Source organism: Amphiura filiformis, chromosome 4 (genome assembly GCF_039555335.1).
Source record: "Amphiura filiformis chromosome 4, Afil_fr2py, whole genome shotgun sequence".
Classification (NCBI taxonomy): domain Eukaryota; kingdom Metazoa; phylum Echinodermata; class Ophiuroidea; order Amphilepidida; family Amphiuridae; genus Amphiura; species Amphiura filiformis.
In genome coordinates, this window is record NC_092631.1 from 80,269,260 (window position 1) to 80,293,359 (window position 24,100).

At 36.0% G+C, this 24,100-nt stretch overlaps 1 protein-coding gene across 3 annotated transcripts in view; it reads right to left on the reverse strand.

Annotated features, from left to right (window-relative positions):
- Positions 1 to 24,100, reverse strand: part of LOC140151488 (arf-GAP with SH3 domain, ANK repeat and PH domain-containing protein 2-like) — a 79,381-nt gene that overhangs the window by 18,711 nt on the left and 36,570 nt on the right. For all 3 annotated transcript variants that reach the window (XM_072173841.1, XM_072173840.1, XM_072173842.1), the window contains exons 5-12: positions 8,520 to 8,595; positions 7,722 to 7,775; positions 6,990 to 7,075; positions 5,706 to 5,865; positions 4,156 to 4,417; positions 2,092 to 2,313; positions 1,160 to 1,293; positions 172 to 260 (exon numbers count right to left, since the gene is read on the reverse strand). In XM_072173841.1, the coding sequence (XP_072029942.1) occupies positions 172 to 260; positions 1,160 to 1,293; positions 2,092 to 2,313; positions 4,156 to 4,417; positions 5,706 to 5,865; positions 6,990 to 7,075; positions 7,722 to 7,775; positions 8,520 to 8,595 (1,083 nt within the window). The remainder of the gene's footprint in view (positions 1 to 171; positions 261 to 1,159; positions 1,294 to 2,091; positions 2,314 to 4,155; positions 4,418 to 5,705; positions 5,866 to 6,989; positions 7,076 to 7,721; positions 7,776 to 8,519; positions 8,596 to 24,100) is intronic.

Here is a 24,100-nt window from a genome sequence, read left to right on the forward strand (position 1 = left end):
AACTGATTTTTTTTCTGATTTGTGCTGTAATATTGGTTTTAAATGTTACAAATAGTTTGTAAAATTTAAAATCTCCCACTTGTAATGTGTCAAATCATTTTGGTATCTTTCATGTTAAATAATATTTTGGTTTTCATGGGTGTCATTTTTCTCAGCTTTTACTATACTTACATGCTGCTCTGTGGTGTTGGTTTGACTATTTGGTCCATATCTTCTTCATATGTATAATTGAAACCATCATTTCCTATTGTCATTGCAAGCTGCAAGGAAAGATATTCAATATAAGTATTTCCAGATTCAAAATAGTTTTCTATAACAAATTATTTAACACTTCAAAAACTTTCTGTAAGTTAAGTAATCCCTGGCATTAATTTATGAAATAATATAACATGGCTTCAATAGGTACACTGATACAATGTTCGTTATACGCTGCTTGAACCAATCATATTCAAATAATGACAATAGGAATGATAAATTCAGAGTTGGGTAATTCCATGGGTAAAAGCAATAATTTACTTCTTGTTTACCTTTATCTAACTGAAAGTATTTAAGAATGAGAATAAACATATTGGTTTAATAATCTTGCCAAGCATTGTTTGTCTCATGGTTTTTGACTCATGATCAAAAGGTTGGAGAAACTAATCACTTCACCTGTATTGGGCTATTCCACTTGAAATCCACACCCCTTTCTAAGACATAACCATAATCTCCCACATAGGGAGTGTAGATTTCAAATGAAGTTACCCATTCAGGTAACCACATTTGAAATTGACACTCCCTGTGTTGAAGATTAAGATCATGTCTTCCATATAGGGAGTGTATGGATTACAACTCGAATAGCCCATTGCCTCACTCCACCCTAGTGTATAAATGGTCACAGCAACTGGCATAATACTGTGAGGAGTAGTAAACCCCATATCTTGCTATACTAAAATGTATACCCATAATGCTAAGGAGAAACAGATGGACACACTCACATACATCCATTGTTACCTTGGTTACAGCATGACTTTATCTTACTACTTAGTGTGTATATTGCTTTTCCATTAGCAGTCTTGGGCGACAATAAGGACTGTCAAAGTTGACCCAAAACAAAGGGGAGTTTAATGTTACTAGTATAGTTCAAATGCCCTACTAGTGAGTGACAATGCATACTTACCAGTAATTGTGCAGTGCCAACTCTGTCTAATTCTAATGACTGTACCCTTGATATATGTACCCCCATTTCCCTATGTACACCAGAGCATTCTATACATGTTAAGATGCCCAGATTAGTTGACAACCACATGGGATCTGAAATAAAGACAAAATAACATGGGAATTAGTAAGACTGCAAGATCATATCGAGGGCTCAGCGCAACAAAGACTCATCTCCATTAGATACCCTAGACAATGTTATTACCCAGGGGAGCTGATGGAGGTGATTCTTTTGTTGCATTGAACCCTCGATATCAGGTCACTTCAAAATGCCTATTTCATGACACCGTCATCTTTTCTTGTAAAACCACATGTATGTTTTACTAAGATAGTGCACCATGGATTTCCTTTAATCAAACAGGTAACCTATATACTGTAATTACTGCACCAATCAGATGAATTACATCATCATGTATGCGAGTTACTATTAGCAGGCATCCCACAAGCTTCCTGAAACTGCTATAATCCAAGACCTGTTATGTAATCTAGCCTGCTACTAATTTAGCATACTAATTACTATCAGTGAAGTTCAAATGAAATGTTGGGTATTGGATGAAATAAAATATTTTAAATCACATGTGCTGATCCTGTAGTATTTGCAATCTTTGATAATCTTTGACAATCATTGACAATCTTTAATAATTGGAAATTGTGGGGATCTTTTTAGCTGTATGCATTGATTGAAAAGTGGATTGATTTTCACTAAAAAATGTTTTTGAAACATCTGCTGATTTTTTAGCTTTTGATGACTTTTTAGGGTCATTTAGCCTCTTCCAGAAAAAATATGTTGAAAGGCAAAACAATTCCAAACCAAAGTTTTGAAAAGTCTGTCATCATCCGTAGAAAGGTTTTTTTTGTTGCCTTACACACATATAATATATCAGGCACACATACCTGGTGTTGAGCAGTCACAGCATGTATCATTGCCAGACAGTGACCTTACTTCTCTTACTATACTGTGTGTTAGCTCCTGCAAACCCTTATTAGGTACATCATTGGGTGAACTATTATCATCAAATACAGCTTCCAGGGCATATTTTTTGCTATTATTTAACACTGATATCCATTCCTCTGCCTCTTCCTCAGTCTCCCCCATGAAGTGATATGTACGGTCTCCTGTGGAAGCACAAAATTGATATAGTTTTTGATCAAATACAAGAATTAGTACACATTTAAACAATATTTTAAATGTATTCTGACAAAGATCTTCTACGATTACTTTATCAAACTGTAAAATGTCAGGTTTTTAATCAATCCATAATTATAGAAATTCCAATTTTTGAAGGGGATAGGGACTTAAGGGAACTGGAATGAGCGTTTTGAGCGTTTCGACAGTATTTTTTGTGGGACATGAGAGCACATCAGATCAGACCTATCGAATTGCATTCTGAATACAAAGAATGTCTTTCTGATATCAAATAATTTTCATTTTATGAAAATCACGATATAATACAAATTTTATGACAAATTAATAAAATTTGATATTTTTCACATTTTTGAGATATAACAGTCCTCAAAGTAAATTTTATAAATTTAATGATATATTCTTAAAGTGTACATAGCTAGGAGGAAAAGCCGACGATCAATTGAAAATTTTGACATTTCATATTGAAGATATGGATTTTTTTCCCAAAAAGACCTAATTTTTTTTTGTGTTTTGGGAAAAAAAATCCATAGCTTCAATACGAAAGGTCAAAATTTTCAATTGATCGTCGGCTTTTCATCCCACCTACATACACTTCAAATATAAATCATCAGATTTATAAAGTTTACTTGAGTACTGTTAAATATCAAAAATATCAATTTTAATGATTTGCCATAAAATGTGTATTACATTGCGAATTTCAAAAAATCAAAATTATTTGATATCAGAAGGACATTCTTCGTATTCAGAATGCAATTCGATAGGTCTGATGTGCTCTAATGTCCCACAATAAATACTGTCCAAACGTTCATACCCCTTCCCTTAAAGGCATAAACCCACAAGCCTCAGCACACTTTATTCGCTGTCAAAGTGATGTAATAATCAGATTAACTACCATAGCAATGGGGTACAACAATTTTTGATTATATCATGCTGCACTAGTACCTTCACGCGGTACCTCTGCAACCATAGATGTCAAAGAGCAGGGATAAAGACCTGGATCGTAATTCTATAGAATATTCATATCATGCTGATCACTTGCACCTGTAAGATTAGCAGCAGGGTTGTCACCAGGACCAAAAAAGTACTGGTTAAAATATTAAAGGCGAAGCTCTCGCGCCTCGCACTATCTTTTAGGGATCGGGGAATAGGCTTTAATGATGAAATATCATCATCCACTTCCGGAAATGTAAAAAAAAATAAATAATTTTTTATTTTTTTTATTTTTTATGAGTGCCGGACGGCCCGTCCAGTGTAGTGACAACCCTGAAGATTAGTACCATTGAAAAGAGTGGTATTGTATTCAATCTATGATTGCAGACATGCACAGGTGATGAGTGCAACTTGCTTGTAGTGCAGCACGATATAATCAAAAATTGTTTGAACCTATAGCTATGGTAGTTAATCTGATTATTACAGGCTAGGGCAAAGAAGAATCAGGGTATAGAGGAATTGCTACTACTTACTTGCTACAAGATCAAAGTATTTTTGACTACTCTCTTCCAGTGATGGTTTCACCTGACATGTTAACAGATTGTGTTTAGCAGGGCAAAATAAAGTATAGAAGAATTGCTACTACTTACTTGCTACAAGATCAAACTATTTTTGACTACTTTCTTCCAGTGATGGTTTTACTTGACACGTTAATAGATTAAGCTTAGCAGGGCAAAATAAAGTATAGAAGAATTGCTACTACTTACTTGCTACAAGATCAAAGTATTTTTGACTACTCTCTTCCAATGATGGTTTCACCTGACATGTTAACAGATTAAGCTTAGCAGGGCAAAATAAAGTATAGAAGAATTGCTACTTACTTGCTACAAGATCAAAGTATTTTTGACTACTCTCTTCCAGTGATGGTTTCACCTGACACGTTAACAGATTAAGCTTAGCAGGTGGTTTACTACTAGTGGAATGTGATATAAATAAGTAGCCATCTCTGATGTCACATCTCCTCTTCTGGTATACCTTTCTCAAGCCTTCTGTTCTCTTGGATAGCATACCACTCTTTTCTGTGCCATGTGCTCTGTCTGTTTGTAGTTGATGTAAACTGTAGCCTTGTTTATCAAGTGGAGTCTGAGGAGAGAAAATGAAAATGTTCAGCAAAGTTAAGGTATCTTAGTCAGCGATTGCACATAATCAACATTTTTATTCAAAATCATTTTTCCAATACAGAATGGACTGTCAGTGAAATCACAGTTGGCCATAGAACAGACTTCTGAGTTGGTAACCACCAAACTACAATATTTTTGTACTAAAACAAAACATATATGTCAGGCCTAAAAAAATCTGCATTTTGATGAGGTAAAGTGGGGATAGATTAGGCTGTCAATCAGGTTACACATCTTGAAAAGACCGCTTCAACCATACAATTTCAATTACAAATGTTAAGCAGCTAGTCTGAATTTGAGAGTAACGCCATGTTGGATTTCGTAGTGGCAGATAAGAATCAATATGATTACGCGGTTGCGTCGCCAGTGTATGGACAAACCACCTTTCTATGTGTGTGAATACACACTGCAGAATTAGCATGCCCAATTTAATTCTGCTACTGTGAAATCCAAAATGGCCTTACTCTCAATTTGAGACGAGACGGACTATAGTCATTTCTGCGAATCAAGCAATTTTAGGATTCAGCTTGTACATAATAAAACTTAATACAGAAACTAGTTTGCACCAGACGATCCTGTCAATCAAACTCCCCACCACCCATGATTGGTTAGTAGGGATAAAAAATTGATTCATCTGGTGCCTACACCTGAGAAAAAGAAAATGGCCAACGATGTTGGTACTTTTACAAGGCAAAGAGGCACTTTTCTAGGCATCACTGACATGGTGCCTTCAGGAAAGACAGTTTCTTATTACTAAGACCTAATTTTTGAGATGGTTTTGAAGGTGTAAATGTTGTATGTTTGAAGGTATAACTGACAATAGGGCACACTGTTTTCTGCTGTGTTCAGAAATTCCAATCATAATGATAAATCATAAACAAACCTTCAGATGCAAACTAGTATCTTTAATTCTAACTTTTATTATAATACCAGTCAGGGTCTTAGCTAGGATTTGACAAGTGCCTGGTATTTTCACCAAAACTACCTGTCCAAAATTTGACCCGGGAAAATACAAATAGACCTCAGGCCATTCTGGGGGGTTCAATTCAAATTGCTCGAGCTCGATTTATTAGTCAGATCTTGTTTTTAGTTTACAAAAGTTTAACAAGCATCACTTTTAGAATTTGGCATCTGTCAAAGGCATTAATTTTGCCGGTCCCAGGAGCAAACTGCCCATCCAAAATGACAGGCAGATAGGTGGCTAGCTAACATCCTGGTACCAGTATTCTATCTCTCTATCTACACATTCTTACTTCTTTATCCAATGACAATGTATTCTTCAGTAACATCTTGAGGTCTAATAATTGTTTCTTCTCTTCATCATGTCTCAGTTTAATCTTGTGTGTATGGGTGCATAATTCATCTACGTATGAGGTGAAATGTTCCATGGTTTTTACACCATCTACAAAGAAACTAGAACAACACACACAAAAATATTTATAGTTTAATGTGAGTGACTCCTATGTTTAAGTTTGTTCAGCTTATGATAGGTGAAAATTATTCGGTTTTTGTTACTGCGCGCGTAAATAAAGTCCCAACGCACGCTTGCATAAATTCACAAACGCTTGTGCCAGTAATTCATTACGCAACACACAACTAGCGCATTCTATAACAATATGCGGGGTTATAAGTCTTTATTTTTTTGCCTATTATAAGCTGAACAAACTTTAGTAATGCATTATGGTAACATGCATGTGATAAAACAATTTGGGGTGCACATGATCAAACTAATGATAAAATACAAATCCTTTAAAATTAGCCCAAACTAACTGATTTCTCAACAGAGAATATCTAGTGAATACAGGATTTATCATTGCTAAATAAATCATAATAAAATACTCTTTGTTTGGAACTGTGTTGGTTTACCAGCAACATTGCTACTCTACGTCTAGTCATCCATCTTTGATCCAGTCCCTGACTCACTGGCCTGGTTATCTCTAGGATTTAGCAGCCTAATTTATTCCAAAATTCAAGCTGTTCTACAACCAGCTTAATTGGTCAGCGATCTTGAACAGTTAACATTTATAACAGTTCAGCAAAGAGAATCATTGAGTAGGATTGCTGAGTTAAACTGGTGAATTTTTTGTTACCCAAATCCAAAATATTTACTATAGAAACTGAGCTTTCCCCAGCTTGTCTGATGGCTTGATGACATCGTTAGCAGCCAAGTTTCGCTGTAAAAGCAGTGGACCAGTTCATCTGTGATCAAGCCATCAGACAAGATGCAAAAGCTCAGTTTTATAAGTAAAATTTGTTGGATTTGGCTAACAAAATATTACCAGTTTATTATCCTCAATAGTTTTTCTACCAAAATTTTTCAAGTTTTCAAGAGATTCTTCTTAACTAATTTGTTTGAATCTAAGGAGGTTCTCGTAGATATTTTGAGCCTATACACTAGGCAAATAGAGAGAAATTAAAGATTCTTGTAAAATGCTGTTGCCAGAATCAAAGTGGATACTGGCAAGGTGAAATGAAATTTGACCCGTTTTGGTATCACACCCCTTAAGTGCAATAATTATTCCCTTTCCTACACTTACTTATTTTCTGCTCTGAAGTACTCCACTAAATGCTGTATGAGTTCTACACCCTTCTTGGCTTTGATTTCATTGACTTTTATCAGATACTGCAAATCAACAAGACAAAATAGTGATTACAAGTCAAATCCATTTTACTTTAGAAAGTATGCTTTAAATGCCCATAATTAATGTTTCAATGACACTCTAACTAAAAAGGTCTGCATCATAGCGAAAGGTTGCGACTCATGATGATCCCAAAGTTGTAGGTTCAAACCCGGGCAGTGCAATCATGTTGTGCACTTACACAAGGCATTTTACCTTACTAAGGAGGGAAATTGTCCGGCTGTACAACTCCCAGACTTGACCGGGACGTGAAATATATGCAATTTGAATGCCAAAATCGTCCACTGTGTTAATTTTGATCTGAAATGTGATGCACATGTACATTGCAAACTTGGTAAATTCTGTCCTGGTATTTCAAGCCGAGTGGCAACTAAGTCCTTCACTCAATTTGGTAATGTGCTGCGAAGGAAGGTAATTAAACAAACTTGTGCACAAGGATTCAGTTGCATATTATACCTACCAATGATTCTTCCCAAATTCCCCATACATCTTTAATATAACTTGCAGCTCACATTAGGCTTTGAAATCAGTTCATGACAGTTTGATTTCTAAAAGAATAATTCAACACAAGCTGTGGGCTGCAAGCCCTAGTAAGAAATCATAGTACATGTATCTTAAATAAGTACTTACTTCACACATCTGAAGCTGAAATAATCTTCTTTCCTTTTCCATCTCTTCTGCTACCTGTAATTATAATTATGAAAAAATGTTCCGTAAATATTATATACTTGAACCTGAGGCCTGCCTGCACCCAGTTTCGCATACACAATGTGCGTTCGCGTCTTCCAGGATTGATTCATTCACTGATATTGGTCTAATTTTCCGACATGTTTAGTATTTGTTTCCTTTAAGAAAATAGCAGAAATTCTTTGTAGTGTATGAAATAGGTTAGGGCTCTTTTTGAAATTCCCTTACACAGGAAGGTGTGCGCCATCCTGCAGCTTTCCTGTGCTAGCCTTCTTTTGTTACAATCCTGTGTGATTATAACACTGCAATTAGCCACTTAAATTAGGAGCGCGCTTTCCTGGGTTATGCGATGAGCTGTAGTCAGAGTAAATCTTCCCATTCGTCATGGACCACTTCAAAAGGCAGGGTGTATCACTGATGCATATAATCCATCCGTTTTATGACCGAGCTTTCCTGAGGCGCGCGCTTAGCGAGGGGAATCCTGTCTTCTTTCTGTGTGAAAACATGGTAGGGTATTTCGATATGAGCCCTTAATAAATGCAGAGTTGCAGACCGAGAGATTGAACACAATATTGCACTTGCGCTTAATGTTGATGCGTCTGATGTACTACCCCTCCTAGACGGGCTAGTGCATTGAATGCATCAACATCTCAGCGTGTAGTAAAATTTCTCTCTCAGCAAGTGATACGCATTTATTTACCTATATTAACAAAACAAAATAAATGGAAGTACAAGACTCACCTCATACCCTGATACTGTAGTCCTTATAAGGCCGGCATCTTTGGCTGCTTGCTTCTTCTCCCTCTCTACTCTTGCACTGGGGACAATAACAAAAGTAAAATGGAAAAGATAAATTACATAAATGATTCCACATCTTAAAATATGCAAGACAAAAGTCTTTATGTGAAGTGATACATTTAGGGGAGACACATGTATGGCTTGGATATACATATTAGGATGCTGTGGTGTAATCTGAGGGGGCTTATAACCACCACCCCAACACTACCACCACCCCAACACTACATGTACCACCACCCCCCCTTGTGATACTGAGTTCTGAAACAGAGTTTGCTCCCAGCTCCCCTCATTTATGAAAGACTAGTTATGATGATTACACAATGGGAGCACGGTGGCCGAGCGGAACAGGCTACGACTCGTAATCAGAAGGTTGCGGGTTCGACCCCCGGCGACGCCATCGTGTTGTGCCCTTGAGTAAGGCACTTTATCTCGATTACTCCTCTCCACCCAGGTGTGAAATGGGGAGCTGTTATGAATATTGTCCATTGAGCGCCGCCCAAAGGTATGAGCATGCCTTGGGCATTGTATGGCAGCTGACATATTCTAACGACGGCGGAATAAATGTAAAGCGCTTTGGTACATGTTCACATGTGAAAGGCTCTGTATAAATACCAACATTTATTTATGGTAGTGAGGTTTCTCCATCCCAAGCTCTTTGCCAGGAATACATGTAGGCCTACTATAAGAACTATAAACAAGGCACACAATGAATGCCAACAGGAACTGTTCTACAGGATGTAGCTTTAGTATATGATTGCCAACTTGCATTGCATCCATTTCTATCCAGAATGGTTATAGGCCTCAATATGAGCCACAATTTCTGGTGGCCATTCGGGCTTTTGATCTTAGAATTTTGGGAGCCCACAAATTTTTGCAGGCCCATATATATAATCCACATCAATAGCTATAGAATAGCTTACATGAATTCGGGCCTCTAAATAAGCACAATTTTGAGCACTTGCTCTTACATTTTTGAGGGCCCATATCACAAATTTTTTATCCTCGGACACGCCTTATTTCGAGCCCAGCGATTGAAGGTGTTTCTATGTCATGTAAATCTATCTCTCATAAACTTATATCATATCCTGAAAATAGGAACAATATCATCACAGTCACATGAGACTGATATTGTTTTATCTACTTAATTTTAATTATATACATTGTATAATTCATAATTTTTTCATATGAACCCCTTTCAATATCTTTCTCTTTCTAAATTTCAACATCGATAGTTTTCATCCAGATGTACAACACCGCAACTACCGGTAATAGTATGTTTGACATTATAATTCATGTGTAATGCATATGTGCAAATATTTGTATAGTACTCAATCCATGAGGTATTTTATTACATTACATGCATTGACATATATTGATATATGAAATCCATATTAAGGCATGGATTATAAGGTTCAGCATGACAGACTTTTGTTTTACATCACTGACTCTATACATGTGGTAACAATTGATGATATGTGATGCGATCAGGCTAAATGACCAGGATTAATGAGGCTGGCAAATTATATCCATTTTGAAATGTTGCAACCATGAGGGGAAAATCATCCAATTTTATTATGTGGCTCCTATTAGAATTAACAGCGGCCATCCAAATATTACTTAATTCAGTAATATTACTACATTCCATCCAATGTCTGAATAAAATATATAAGTTTAGAATATGATGGCATTGCATGTATCTCATCTGTAAATTCCCATTTTTAACTTTTAATTCATAATTTTAATAAGCACCCCTGGAAATGACTGACTTCCACACCTGTGCGCTGATAATTTATATGTAGGACAAAAATGATAAAAATCTATTTCAAATCTATTCCAAGTCATGTATCAATGATCTGTGAATGCCCCAGAAAGGGTTTAAGTGAATAAGCTCTACAGTACAATGTAGGTGCTTATGAGGTGATTGCCAGGTTTGTTTGAAGCATAATTCAGGGATATAAATCTTGAGCAATGTTCACTTTCACACTGGAATTTGCATAAAATCAAAATTTTTACAAAAACTAATATCTAATTAGCTTTATCAATGAAGATAATCAGTGGCAGCCCCACAGGGGGGGCATGGGGGAAAATGCCCCCCAGTCAGAACTCTTGCCTCCCTGTAAAAACCAAAAAAGTTCCATTTTTACGGCAATTTTATAAAATTTGTTGATTTACGCCCCCTGAAATTCACTTTGCCCCTCAATGCCCCCCTAAAAAAATATTCCTGGCGCCGCCACTGAAGATAATATCCAAATAACCATTAGCAGTGTGTATGTATCTGCCCACTTGTTAAATTCTCTCTGTTAATTCATGCATAATACAGACATAATACTAGGCTCATATTTGTGTACAGTGTATCTACATTGACACTGACTGCTTAACGAAGCGATGAAATTTAAAATAAATATTCCCAGACCAAATGTCAACTTGTTTGGCTATGAAATAGACATCAGTAACTTGTGTAATTGATTTGAGCAGTATTAAAACAGAACACAAGCTTATAATAAAATTAAGTACAGTTAGTTCAGCTTAATAAATTGGCAAAAATTATTTGATTTTGATGTGCACGTCAATAAAGTCCCAACTTTAATACGCTGATGTAAATTCACATCTATAAGCGCGCACCCGGGGCACTCACATGTTAAGGTGGTGCGGGTATGTGCGGCGCTCAAGGATCCCTTTTTCAGGCTCTCCGGCAGTTCCTTAAGGTTAGCAGCTATTTTAAACTGTTGCGATTTGGTAGTTTACAGCATCTTGCGAATGGTAGTGAGCTTTGGCAAAAATTGCATTGATCATTTCATAGCGAGCGTGTAGAAGAATTCAAATATTACAGATATACTTTTGTAGGTCCTGTGGTTCTTGAGTTATGTTGTAAAGAGGGCTGAAACAACAACACTTTTGTAAAACGTACATAACTTATTCGCAACAATAAATCAAGCAAGTTTTCAAAGTATATGATTTGTAGAATGAACTTTTCCAAAACATTTAAGTATTATTTTTCAATAATATATTGATTTAGACAATGAAAATTATTTTTTTTGGTTGCTTCGACCAACAAAAGATCGCGTCGCCTTAAGCCCCACATTTGGATCTGCTCCAGTTCTTTGAGCCTCAAACTCTGACAATTGTAGCTCTTTAAGCTCAAATTTGGAAATAATTTAGAAATTTTTAGCTCAACAGCCTATAATTTGGTCCTAATTTGAGTTCTTCAAGCCCCTATTTTGCCCGAAAATCAGTTCTTAGTTCCCAAAGTTCGGCGCTCCGCGCCACACTTTTTGGCCACGGTCAAACAACCTTCATGGAAGTTATAATAACAAAATGAGGCAGTGACATTTAAAATAAATATTCCCATATTAAATATTAACTTTCAATTTTTGTGGGTACGGATTATAAATCTATAGGGCTTAATTATGTTCTGGCATCAATATTAGTGGTTTACAAAGTGAAGGGTATAATTTTTAATTATAAAAATTGTGTTTATCGACAATAAGTGATATAGTTAAATTGATTAGAAGCTAGTAGTAGTAAAGTTACATTTAACAAAACACAAATTTAAATTCAGTGACGTGAGAATTAAATACAGTGAATCAATTGCCAAACGAGTGATAATAAATGTCCTGCCTGCCACATGATTTTATTGAAAGTAATGAATGTAAGCTGTAAAATTATCACCGGATATGTCAAATCATCTTTATCAGCAATCCATCATTTAGATCTCTAAGTGTACATTTACGCCATTTGTGTATATGCCTTATTGAGACTCATAAGGGCTCTTTTTGAAATTCCCTTACACAGGAAGGTGTGCGCCATCCTGCAGCTTTCCTGTGCTAGCCTTCTTTGTTAAAATCCTGTGTGATTATAACACTGCAATTAGCCACTTCACTGACTTAAATTAGGAGCGGGCTTTCCTGACCGAGCTTTCCTAAGGCGCACGCTGAGCGAAGGGAATCCTGCCTTCTTTTTGTGTGAAAACGTGGTAGGGTATTTCAATATGAGCCCTAAACATAACTCACAAAGAAAAGGAGCATAATATAGTGATCTGCCTGATGTGCATGGGCTGCAGACAAAAGTTCAGTTTTATATCAAATTAATTGGTTTTTTTTTTCTTCTATTTTCTTTAAATAAAAAAATTAAATACCAGGAACTTTCTAGAATGCTGTCACCAAAAGTAAACTGGCCAATGATGGTCATATAATAGCACCCATGTGAACTGTTTTAAAGTGCTAAGTCAGATGCACACCCACACTTTACAACAAATCATCTGGGCATAGCTGTGACATTTTGTTCTATGGGTATACAATTTTTGTAGGCGCTAATTATTTGTCCGACCCATATACCCTGAAATTTCAAGATCTATGTCCAAACTATATCAATTGAAATGTACAATTTGGCAAAACATAATTTTGCCATGAAAAAATTTATTAGGCTCGATGTAAAGCCAAGCTTAAAATGACCGACATGCTAATTGTTTAAAAACATCTTGTGTGCATAATAAACCTAACAGAAGATGCACATGTACAACAAACTCATTCACAAAAAGCAAGCTGTTGAAATAATTACACCAATATTTTAATTATGAAAAAACCTGGCATGTATTTATTTGAGTGATTACACCATTAATCAGGTCCATGATGCATCCTAGGAGCCTGGTGTAAAAAAAATTCAAATTTGACATTGAAAGTTACAGTTTCCTCCACTTGACTTTAATTTGTTATGATAAATAGTCAATTAATTGCTACTTACTATCAATGTTAATTGTGCTGATGATTAAACAATGCTAATGAATTGATGACAGAGCCTTGGTAATACTAGCAGGCCTATACATGTAGATATGAGCATGTGGAATATCTATTGTTCTCCACAAGCTTGTAGTACTAGCAGTACAAGCAACATTATTGTAATGTATACTGATGAGTGATGGGCATTAATTATTATCAATAATTAATTATTATTTAAATTATATTCTAAAACTCCAACTCCAGAGTGGTTTGATGAAAGGGAGGTGATCCAACCTGGGGTTGATTTGAGTTTCAAATATTCCTGGTCTACTTCTATTCCCAACATCATCATGACCAGGGCATAGAAAAAGGTGGGCCGGGAACATGGGGATGCAGCTCCCAGAAAATCTTCGGGAAGTGGAAGATAATATTTGGGGTTACGTGTAAAATACAAAAAAATTCCTACATTTTCACCAATTTGTATTTGTCATTTTGTTTTGTATAATTCAACTTAATACATCAAAAGGCTAATTTTGTAGCCAGAAAAGCTACCCTAACAATGCTTAACAAAGCTACCCTAACAATGATTTTAACAAAACTGTTTTAACATGCAAATAAATTCTGATATTTGCTCAAATTGGCTAGTTAGTTCCCAGAATAGCAGAATTATTTCTACGGCCTGACATCATCCATCATACCAAATCACTTAAAATTTCATTCATGGTCTTTCCCCATGAATGCAATCTTACGAATCACATATTGGATGCATGCATCATGTGCATAATTACAAACCCAATACCCATGTATTTATCCTAAATCCTTCATCTGTGCTGATGTTAATCCACTAATGACAGTGTTCAGTGTAGGGATTGGACCAATGTTCAGCTGATGAAATATACTAATATTTATAAGCTTCTATGTTTATACCAGTATGGCAGTGCATATTGCACATCATATATGTACTATGTGTCATGCAGCTCATGCTGCTCCCAAGCCCCACCCAAATGGACATCACCTATACTGACTGAGTTCACTGACTAAATATTGGGAAAAGCTGAGATAAATAAAACCTGATAATTAATAAAAGATAAATAAAACTAGAGTCAACAGACGCTGAATACAAGCCGCAAATTGACCCCTATAACTTGACCCCTGGGTTACGGATGGGGTCAACTGCTCTTGCATTGTGCTTAGGAGGTCATAAGAAATATTCCTGGTGAATTTCAGCTTAATCGGAACTTAAACATGGATTTTGATTTTTTTTAAATTTTTGATTGACCTTTTGACCCCCTTAATGACCTTTGACCTCAATGGAAAAAAAAAAACCTATGTACACAGACAAAATGCATTGTTCTAATTTTAATTAAAAAATTCTACTCTGTTCAGTTGTTGAGATAAAAATTCTTTAAGTTATTTAGTTAAAAACAGGAAGTGACCCCTTAATGACCTTTGACCCCCAAAATAAAAATACTATGCATACATCAGGTAACACTGATTCATGTATGATGGTTATATTACTCTGGTCTGTTTACATTTTGAGATAAAAAATTTTGAACTTTTTGGTTTTTGACCGGAAGTAACCCCTTAATGACCTTTGACCCCAAAACTGTAGGCATCCTAAAGACCCTGGCTAGTAGCAATGCATGTGTGCTAATGGCGACTCTCTGCTATATAATTTGTAAAGACAGTGATTTTTTGAATATTTTTAGCTTTCAGACCGGAAATGACCCCTTAATGACCTTTGCACTCAATTCTTTTTAGGAAGTTTTAAGCACTGCCACATGTTGATTCATATGCATGAGTCACATAATCATTGCATGAAATTTGTGGAAGGAGTAGCATTTTTTGTGAAATCACATTTTTGACCATTATAGCTAGGTCAAAGGTCACAGCGAGGTCAAAGTCAAATGGAAGGTTTGGCCTAGCCCAATGGTCATTTGGGTCAACTTTGGTTGAAATCTGTCAATCCTTGCGGAGCTACATGCAGTTGATTGCGGTTGCCAGAAGAAAGAAGAAGAAGAAAGAACTAGAGTCAACAGACGCTGAATACAAGCCGCAATTTGACCCTATAACTTGACCCCTGGGTTACGGATGGGGTCAACTGCTCTTGCACTGTGCTTAGGATGTCATAAGAAATATTCCTGGTGAATTTCAGCTTAATCGGAACTTATACATGGATTTTGATTTTTGAAAATTTTTGATTGACCTTTTGACCCCTTTAATGACCTTTGACCTCAATGTAAAAAAAACCTTATGTACACCGACAAAATGCATTGTTCCAATTTTAATTAAAAATTCTAACATGTTCAGTTCTTGAGATAAAAATTCTTGAAGTTATTCAGCTAAAAACAGGAAGTGACCCCTTAATGACCTTTGACCCCCAAAATAAAAATACCATGCATACATCAGGGAACACTAATTCATGTATGTTGCTTATATTATTCTGGTCTGTTTACATTTTGAGATAAAATTTTTTGAACATTTTTGGTTTTTGACGGAAGTAACCCTTAATGACCTTTGACCCCAAACCTGTAGGCATCCTAAAGACCCTGGCTAGTAGCAATGCATGTGTGCTAATGGCGACTCTCTGCTATATATTTTGTAAAGACAGTGATTTTTTGAATATTTTTAGCTTTCAGACCGGAAATGACCCCCTTAATGACCTTTGACCTCAATTCTTTTTAGGAAGTTTTAAGCACTGCCACATGTTGATTCATATGCATGAGTCACATGATCATTGCATGAAATTTGTGGAAGGAGTAGCATTTTTGTGAAATCACATTTTGACCATTATAGCTAGGTCAAAGGTCACAGCGAGGTCAAAGTCAAATGGAAGGTTTGGCCTAGCCCAGTGGTCATTTGGGTCAACTTTGGTTGAAATCTGTCAATCCTTTGCGAAGCTAGATGCAGTTGATTGGTTGCCAGAAGAAAGAAAGAAAGAAAGAAGAAGAACTAGTGGCAAATGGTGGTCATAGACCACAAACCTAGCTGGGGTATCTGACCCCTGCAAAATGTTCCAAAAATGTACCCCTGGTCATGAAGTTTGTTGTCACCAAGTTTGAGCCCATACCCCTTACAGATGTCCAGAAATTCATTTCTAAGATTTGACCTCTGCATGACCTTTGCCCTGACCCCTGCAAAATGTTCTCCTGGTCATGAGATCTTGTAGGGAAGGTGTGTAGCCATCGGTCGTACAGATATCAAGAAAATGAATATATAAGATTTGACCCCAGATAACCTTTGACATGACCTCTGCAAAGTGTTCCAAAATGTTCCCCTGATTATTAAGTTTGTTGTCACCAAGTTTGAGCCCCGTAGGCCTACCCCTTACAGATGTCCAGGAAATGCATTTTCTAAGATTTGACCTCTGCATGACCTTTGACCTGGTCATGAGATTTGTTGTCACTGATTTTGAGCCCCATACCCCTTACAGATATCCAGATAATGCAATTGTAAGATTGTACCCCTTGAATGACCTTTGAAACCAATTCTGTATACAAGTTATAGGCGTGTGGTAAAGCCGATGCATAATGCAAATGACATCATTGTACTATATAATATGTGGCAGAAGAAGCATTTTGAAGGTATTTAGTTAAATACCGGAAATGCCCCCTTAATGACCTTTGATCCCAATTCTGTTTAGACACTATGGGCACTGGACATAGCCGATACATATGTGCAAGTTATGTAATTGTAGGGTGTGACATGTAGGAGGAGAAGCATTTTGAAGTTTGTTGGCAGAAGAAGAAAGAAAGAACTAGTGGCAAATGGTGGTCATAGACCACAAACCTAGCTGGGGCTTGTTGGTGTTGTTGAGGTATCTGACCCCTGCAGAATGTTCCCAAAATATTTCCCTGTCATGAGGTTTGTTGTCACCGAGTTTGAGTCCCATACTCCTTACAGATGTCCCGAAAATGCTATTCTAAGATTTGACCCCAGATGACCTTTGACCTGACCCCTGCAAAATGTTCCAAAAATTTTCCCCTGGTCATCAAGTTTGTTGTCACGCAATTCTAAAATTTGACCCCAGATGACCTTTGACCTGACCCCTTCAAATTGTTCCCTGGTCACGAGGTTTGTTGTCACCAAGTTTGAGCTTTGAACCCCTTACAGATGTCCATATAATGAAATTCTAATATTTGACCTAAGATGACCTTTGACCTGACCCCTGCAAATGTATCGAATTTTGCCCAGGTCATGAAGTTTGTTGGCACCAAGTTTGAGCCCCATACCCTTACAGATTTCCAGAAAATGTATTTCTAAGATTTGACCTCTGCGTGACCTATGACCCGACCCCTGTAAAACTTTTCCATGGTCATGAAATTTGTTGTCAATGAGTTTGAACCACATATCCCTTACATATGTCCAGATAATGCAATTTTAAGATTTTACCCCTTTAATGACCTTTGACCCCAATTCTGTGTACAAGTTATAGGCACTGGGTATAGTCGATGCATATGTGCAAGTGACGTCATTGTGCTATGTAATTTGTGGTAGAAGAAGCATTTTGAAGTTATTTGGTTATATACCTGTAATGCCCCCTTAATGACATTTGAACCCAATTCTGTTCACACACTATGGGCACAGGGTATAGCCGATGCTTATGGTCAAGTGACGCCATTGTAGAATGTTACATGTAGGAGAAGAAGAATTTTTAGCTGAAATCACATTTTTAGCCTATTTGACCCCTCTGTAACCTTTAACCTACTAAAAGTCAAGTGACGTGTATGGTCGTGGTCAATGATGGTTGTGACCAAGTTAGGTCAAAATCGGTCAAAGCATGTCTGAGCTAGAGCAAAAAATGCGCAATTTGTTGCCAGAAGAAAGAATGGATAGCATTACAGTACCTAGCTGGAGGGGGTGTAAACCCCCAGCTAGGTAATTAAGAAGAGACAGAACAAGCCGACATCCGTCGTCGGCTTGTAAGAAGAACTAGTGGCAAATGGAGGTCATAGACCACAAACCTAGCTGGGGCATGTTGGTGTTGTGGAGGTATCTGACCCCTACAAAAAGTTCCAAAAATGTTCCCCTGGTCATGGGGTTTGTTTTCACCGAGTTTGAGTCCCGTACTCCTAACAGATGTCCAAAAATTCAATTCTAAGATTTGACCCCAGATGACCTTTGACCTGACCTATGCATGATGTTCCATAATGTTCCCCTGGTCTTGAGGTTTGTTGTCACCATGTTTGAGCCCATGCACTCTTACAGATATCCAGAAAATGAAATTCTACGATTTGACCCCAGATGACCTTTGACATGACCCTTGCACAGTGTTCCAAAATGTTCCCCAGGTCAGTAAGTTTGTTGTTGTGGAGTTTGAGCCCCGTACCCCTAACAGATGTCCAGAAAATGCATTTAGAAAATTTGACCTCTACATGACCTTTGACCTGACCCCTGCAAAATGTTCCCCTGGTCATCAGATTTGTTGTCACTGAGTTTGAGCCCCATACCCCTTGCAGATATCCAGAAAATGAAGTTATAAAGATTTGACCCCAGATGACCTTTGACCTGACCCCCGCAAAATGTTCCCCTGGTCATGAGATTTATTGTATCGAGTTTGAGCCCCATACTCCTTACAGATGTCCAGATAATGCAATTGGAAGATTTTACCCCCCTTAATGACCTTTGACCCCAATTCTGTGTGCAAGGTATGGGCACTGGGTAAAGCCGATGCACATGTGTAAGTGACGTCATTGTGCTATGTAATATGTGGCAGAAGAAGCATTTTGAAGATATTTGGTTATATACCGAAAATGCCCTTTAATGACCTTTGATCCCAATTCTGTTTGCACCATATGGGCACTGGATATAGGCGGTACATATGTGCAAGTTACGTAATTGTAGGGTGTAATATGTAGGAGGAGAAGCATTTTGAAATTTTTGTTGCCAGAAGAAAGAAAGAAAGAAAGAAAGAAAGAAAGAAGAATCGGAGAGCATTACAGTACCTAGCTGGGGGTGTGGTGTAAACCCCCCAGCTAGGTAAAGAATTGAGAAGAGACAGCACAAGCCGACGTTTGACGTCGGCTTGTAATAAGTTAAATTATATATTAAGATAACATTTAAACAAAAAAGGCAAATATGTGTCATGCTGCTCCCCAACCCCACCCACATGGACATCACCTAGATACTGACTGAGTTCACTAACTTAATATTTGGGGGAACATGTGATAAATAAAATAAGATAAATAATAAAGGGTAAATAAATAAGATAAAATACAAATAAGATTTAAGATATATAAGATAAAATAAGATCAGTAAAATAAACTTCCTTTCAATAAAACATTTATTCTAAAGCAAGAATTGTTGTGTGCCGACATTTTTTGATTGTGTACGTAGCATGGATCCACAAACTTGTCAGAATGCCCGATGTTGATATTTCTTCTGAAAACTGAGAGTTTCAGTCTTGTTATTGTTAAATGCATATCACACTACTAACATGACTTGTGTTCGCCAGGGTTCTTCACAAATCAAGGAAAGCAGATACCCTCATTTATTGTTTCATAACTTTCATTCTAATCGGTCATTGCACCATGTTACATACAAATACGCATTAACTCTCTCTCTGCCCGTGTGCCAATTTTATGCCCAGATGAAAATGTTTACAATATTTTCTTGACCAAATTTGACATCACCATAAAAATACATGCCTATTATTCATTAAGTGTAGAAGAATCTTGCCCTGAAATCATATATCTACTTTAGTAAATAAACCCAATTTAGCCAATATCTATTCTATATGAATACAATGACATAAATCCAGTTTTGTAAATAAATTCATCTCATTGTATTCCTAATGACATTGAATAGTAAGCAGGTAAACACCATTCACATTATGTAAATCTCCTTTTATTATTCTATTCTATGTTATGGCTATCTCTTCCTGGCCTATTTTGCTTGCTCAGTCATAACCTGGTATTAAAATGAAGCTGTTAGGAAGTTATGAACCATAATATTCATCAAGGCTATCCAGGAATTAAACCTGGGATGAGGTCAAAAGTATATGCAGTGATATACCAGGAAATACCATATGGACCAGGATATTTGGGATTTAGGTAAACTGTTTAGCAATACACATGTCATTATTGCCATTATACTTCATGGTAAAATTTGTTCAAGGAATATTAACAGATTTTAATTAATTCCAGCTATTTTATTTTGATCATTATTCATAAATAATATTTATTGTTTAAATATCATCATTAAGTCATCATCGACGTCATCATCATCATTAACAACAACATCATTATAAAAAATATCTAAAAATCTCATTTTGCTCATAGTTTATTAAGACTAAGATCTGCTTTTATATATATAACTAAAATTACCACATGTCTATTGTCTTTATAATCAATATGTGAAAATAATATTAAATATTAAAAACAAAAAAAAGAGTCATCAATGTATCAGTATAATGCTCAATCTCTGAAGTCACATATTCAACATGTTCATTGACTCATTTACATAAAGTGGTACTTTTCGCATACAAATTGTTCACACTTGGCCGATTTTAAACTACTTCGGGTTTTTGTTATAAATTTGTGTTTTTTCGTACATATATAGGCCTATAGGGCTACCTATGCATAGAAGAACATATTCACATGTTTATTTTTTCGCGGCATCCATGTTCATCGAAAGTGTAACAATGAAATAAATGTTCTGCAAAAATTTTCACTTTAACTGTACTAGCATCATTGAAATTGGAATAGCATCTGTTATCACTTGCCAATATACAGGGGATGATGATGGTGTCCTTAATGGCCAACATGAAACAGCTGATGCGTACAAGTAAACACGGAGCACACAGCTAAGCAGGATGGATTAATGCACCATTATACACTAGTGTTGCTAAACTTTCAACCCAAATTGTGGTCAAATCATCGTAAAGTCACCCAATTTTTTCTAAGCCACGGCTAACAGATAGGAAACTACATGTATTAAAATTTATAAAATTGCCTGACTAATTGTCAACAACAAAAATTGTTTTAAATTCTTAAAACATTTCTTTGTGACTGACAGGAATTTAAGTTGCTAAGTTTCAAGGGAATATCTTTGAAAGCTAGGCCCAATTGGGCTACCAAATTGGGAGTTTGGTAACCACATCAAGAAGATGCTCATAGGCTCATCTTTCAGGACTTGTGTTTTTTTACTGCAATATGTTTGTGTATTCTGACAAGTTTTTTCACTGCAATATATTTGTATATATTCTGTGTTGGGTACACAACAATTTAACAACCTACACAGAGGTCACATGTGAACTATCATAGTATTGGATTAGATATCAGTGAACTGTGGCATTAGATATGAGATTATTTTGGCACACTATTTAGGAAGATGAAAATGATCGTGATTTATCAGCTTCACTCCTTACCATACTATAGATGTCAAATTTGGCATATTTGCAGATAGAAATTTATAGAGAATTCAGTAGTAAATTCTTGAAATAGCTACAATGTACTGCATAGATTCTTGTACAAAAGCATAAAAGAATTAAAAACTACGGCCGACCAACCCAGAATATGTGTTTCAGTGTTTCAGAGAAATTTTTTATTGTTAAATTGCACTAAAATCATGTAAGAGCAGCTATTTTTAGGCCATTTTTTTAAAAATATGTTTGCAAAACATCTTCAGATTTTTTTTCAGATAATTTGTACTCTACATTTTGGTGAACAAAATTTTTAGGGCAATTTTAGCCTCAGTAGGAAAACAAAAACCAACAAACTATGCCACCCGACCGGCCTTACTTGAAAAGTCTGACTGCCTGTAGAACAGGGTGGATTTTTTCGTCGCCTACTAGAAATCAAAATGGTTTTTGTTCATATGAGATGGAGACAAAATGAAAAATTTAGTACTGAATTTATTTTTGTGCTTTTTGGAATCAATGCAGCTATCATGAAAATAACAACATATACACAGAAATATAAGCATGACTGTAGGTCTATTTCTTTCATACAGGCTAACAAATTTGAAAAGACGTAAAACAGTGAAGGGCAATTGGTGAAGGGTAAAATTGAAACATTTAATTCCACAAAAAATTCATTTTACTTAACTCATTCATTTTCTTGCATGCCTGCTATTTTAGCACAGTGAAATGAAATAGGCTGCAGCATGACTGTACTAAATGGCTACTGGAATCCACATTGATGATAGATCCTGTCCAATACTATAGCTGGCCTTCATTACTCTCATTCCATTCACAAACTACTCAGTAATTTGTCTCAATTTGTATTGTGCATAGATTGTAATTTGTCAGGCTTAATTAGTTATTTGTAACTGGCCCAATAATGACCATAACATATTGTGTTTATATTGTATTCAATAGCTTTCTAGGTCAGCATCATTGACACAATTTGTGTGAATATATGAAATCAAATAAAACCAAGCTAGCAGCATGGGGATATTGAATTCAAGCAAATTAATGTGTACTGTAAAAGTAGAAATTTTCGCGAGATTAATTTTTTGTGCTTTGCCAATTTTTAACTGGTTTTCTTGTTTTTAAATTCATGATTCTAAGTTTCCTTACATTGATTTCTACACGAAAGGAATATATTCGCGCAGTTATTTTTGTGCAGCAGCTTAGAACGCGAAAAGTGTGAAAAAAATGGAGCGTGAAAATATCCACATTAACAGTATGTCATTGTTGTCAATATGATTGTGTCATAACCAGGCGGCGGATGACATGATCGCGCCGCAACTCGTGAAACCGCCCGGCCGTATGGCATTTTCCATATACTGGTTAGTTTTGTGGGGTTCATTATCGAACCCCAACGGTTTTAACTTGTATTTATATTATTTATCAACATAGGCCTATTTGTTTGTGATATTTCAAGCGATTTAAAATTTCAAAATAATCCCATTCAATTACACGGTTGACGATGAAAATTTACTGAATTTAGGGACTGCATGTCATACACCACCTGGTCATAACAAGAAAATTGCATACTTCTGCGAATTTCTCAAGCATAATAGCAACATTGTAGTCAGAAATTAAAGGAAATTCAACCATTGTTGTCATTTTTTGTGTTCTACATGTAAACAGGATACCTTTCTCATGTTCTTTGGAGATAAATATAAAAGAATATTGATCAGTGTTTAGTTCAATAAATCGTGATATTTTTTGGTATGGCTAACAACAGTTTCTGCATGAGAAATTGTTTGCATGTTTATTTTCACCTTATTGATATTGTTATTGTTTTTTAAAAGAGTAAATTTTGTAATTGTTCCGAGTTATGTGCAGTGCGTCAAGCGTATACAAGCGTGAACACAGAAGTGATTACCAACCCATGTTGATTGGCTGATTTACAATCATGATAACAAGATTGTTCTATGTGCTTGTTGACCAGTGACCACCATTGGATATCAAGAAATCTGTGTAATTAGGAAATTGACTTAATAATAGTTTTAATTTTCTGGTTGCTTGGTCATTTTATCTTTAGCTGTTTGTTTATTTTCAACATATTTCATTGCACTGGAATTGCATGTTCTCCACATCAAGTTTATATGTGGAAGACTCAATTTTGTAATAAAATATCCATACAATTTTAAGACCATTTCAATGCTGCAAAATAGACTGTTTTATGATATGAGTTGATTACACTAAGGTTTTATGGTCATTTATACATAACATAACATAATATTATTTATTATGTATTTATTTATTCATTTATACTAACCAGCAATTGAAGATGAAGATTGCATCTTTATCTTACCATTTTTATATGTTACGTTTTTAATAATTGGTTTATAAAAAAATGAATTAGAGTGCATACAGATAAGACTCTGTACTAAGTCTTTACGCTTGATTCCCGGGGC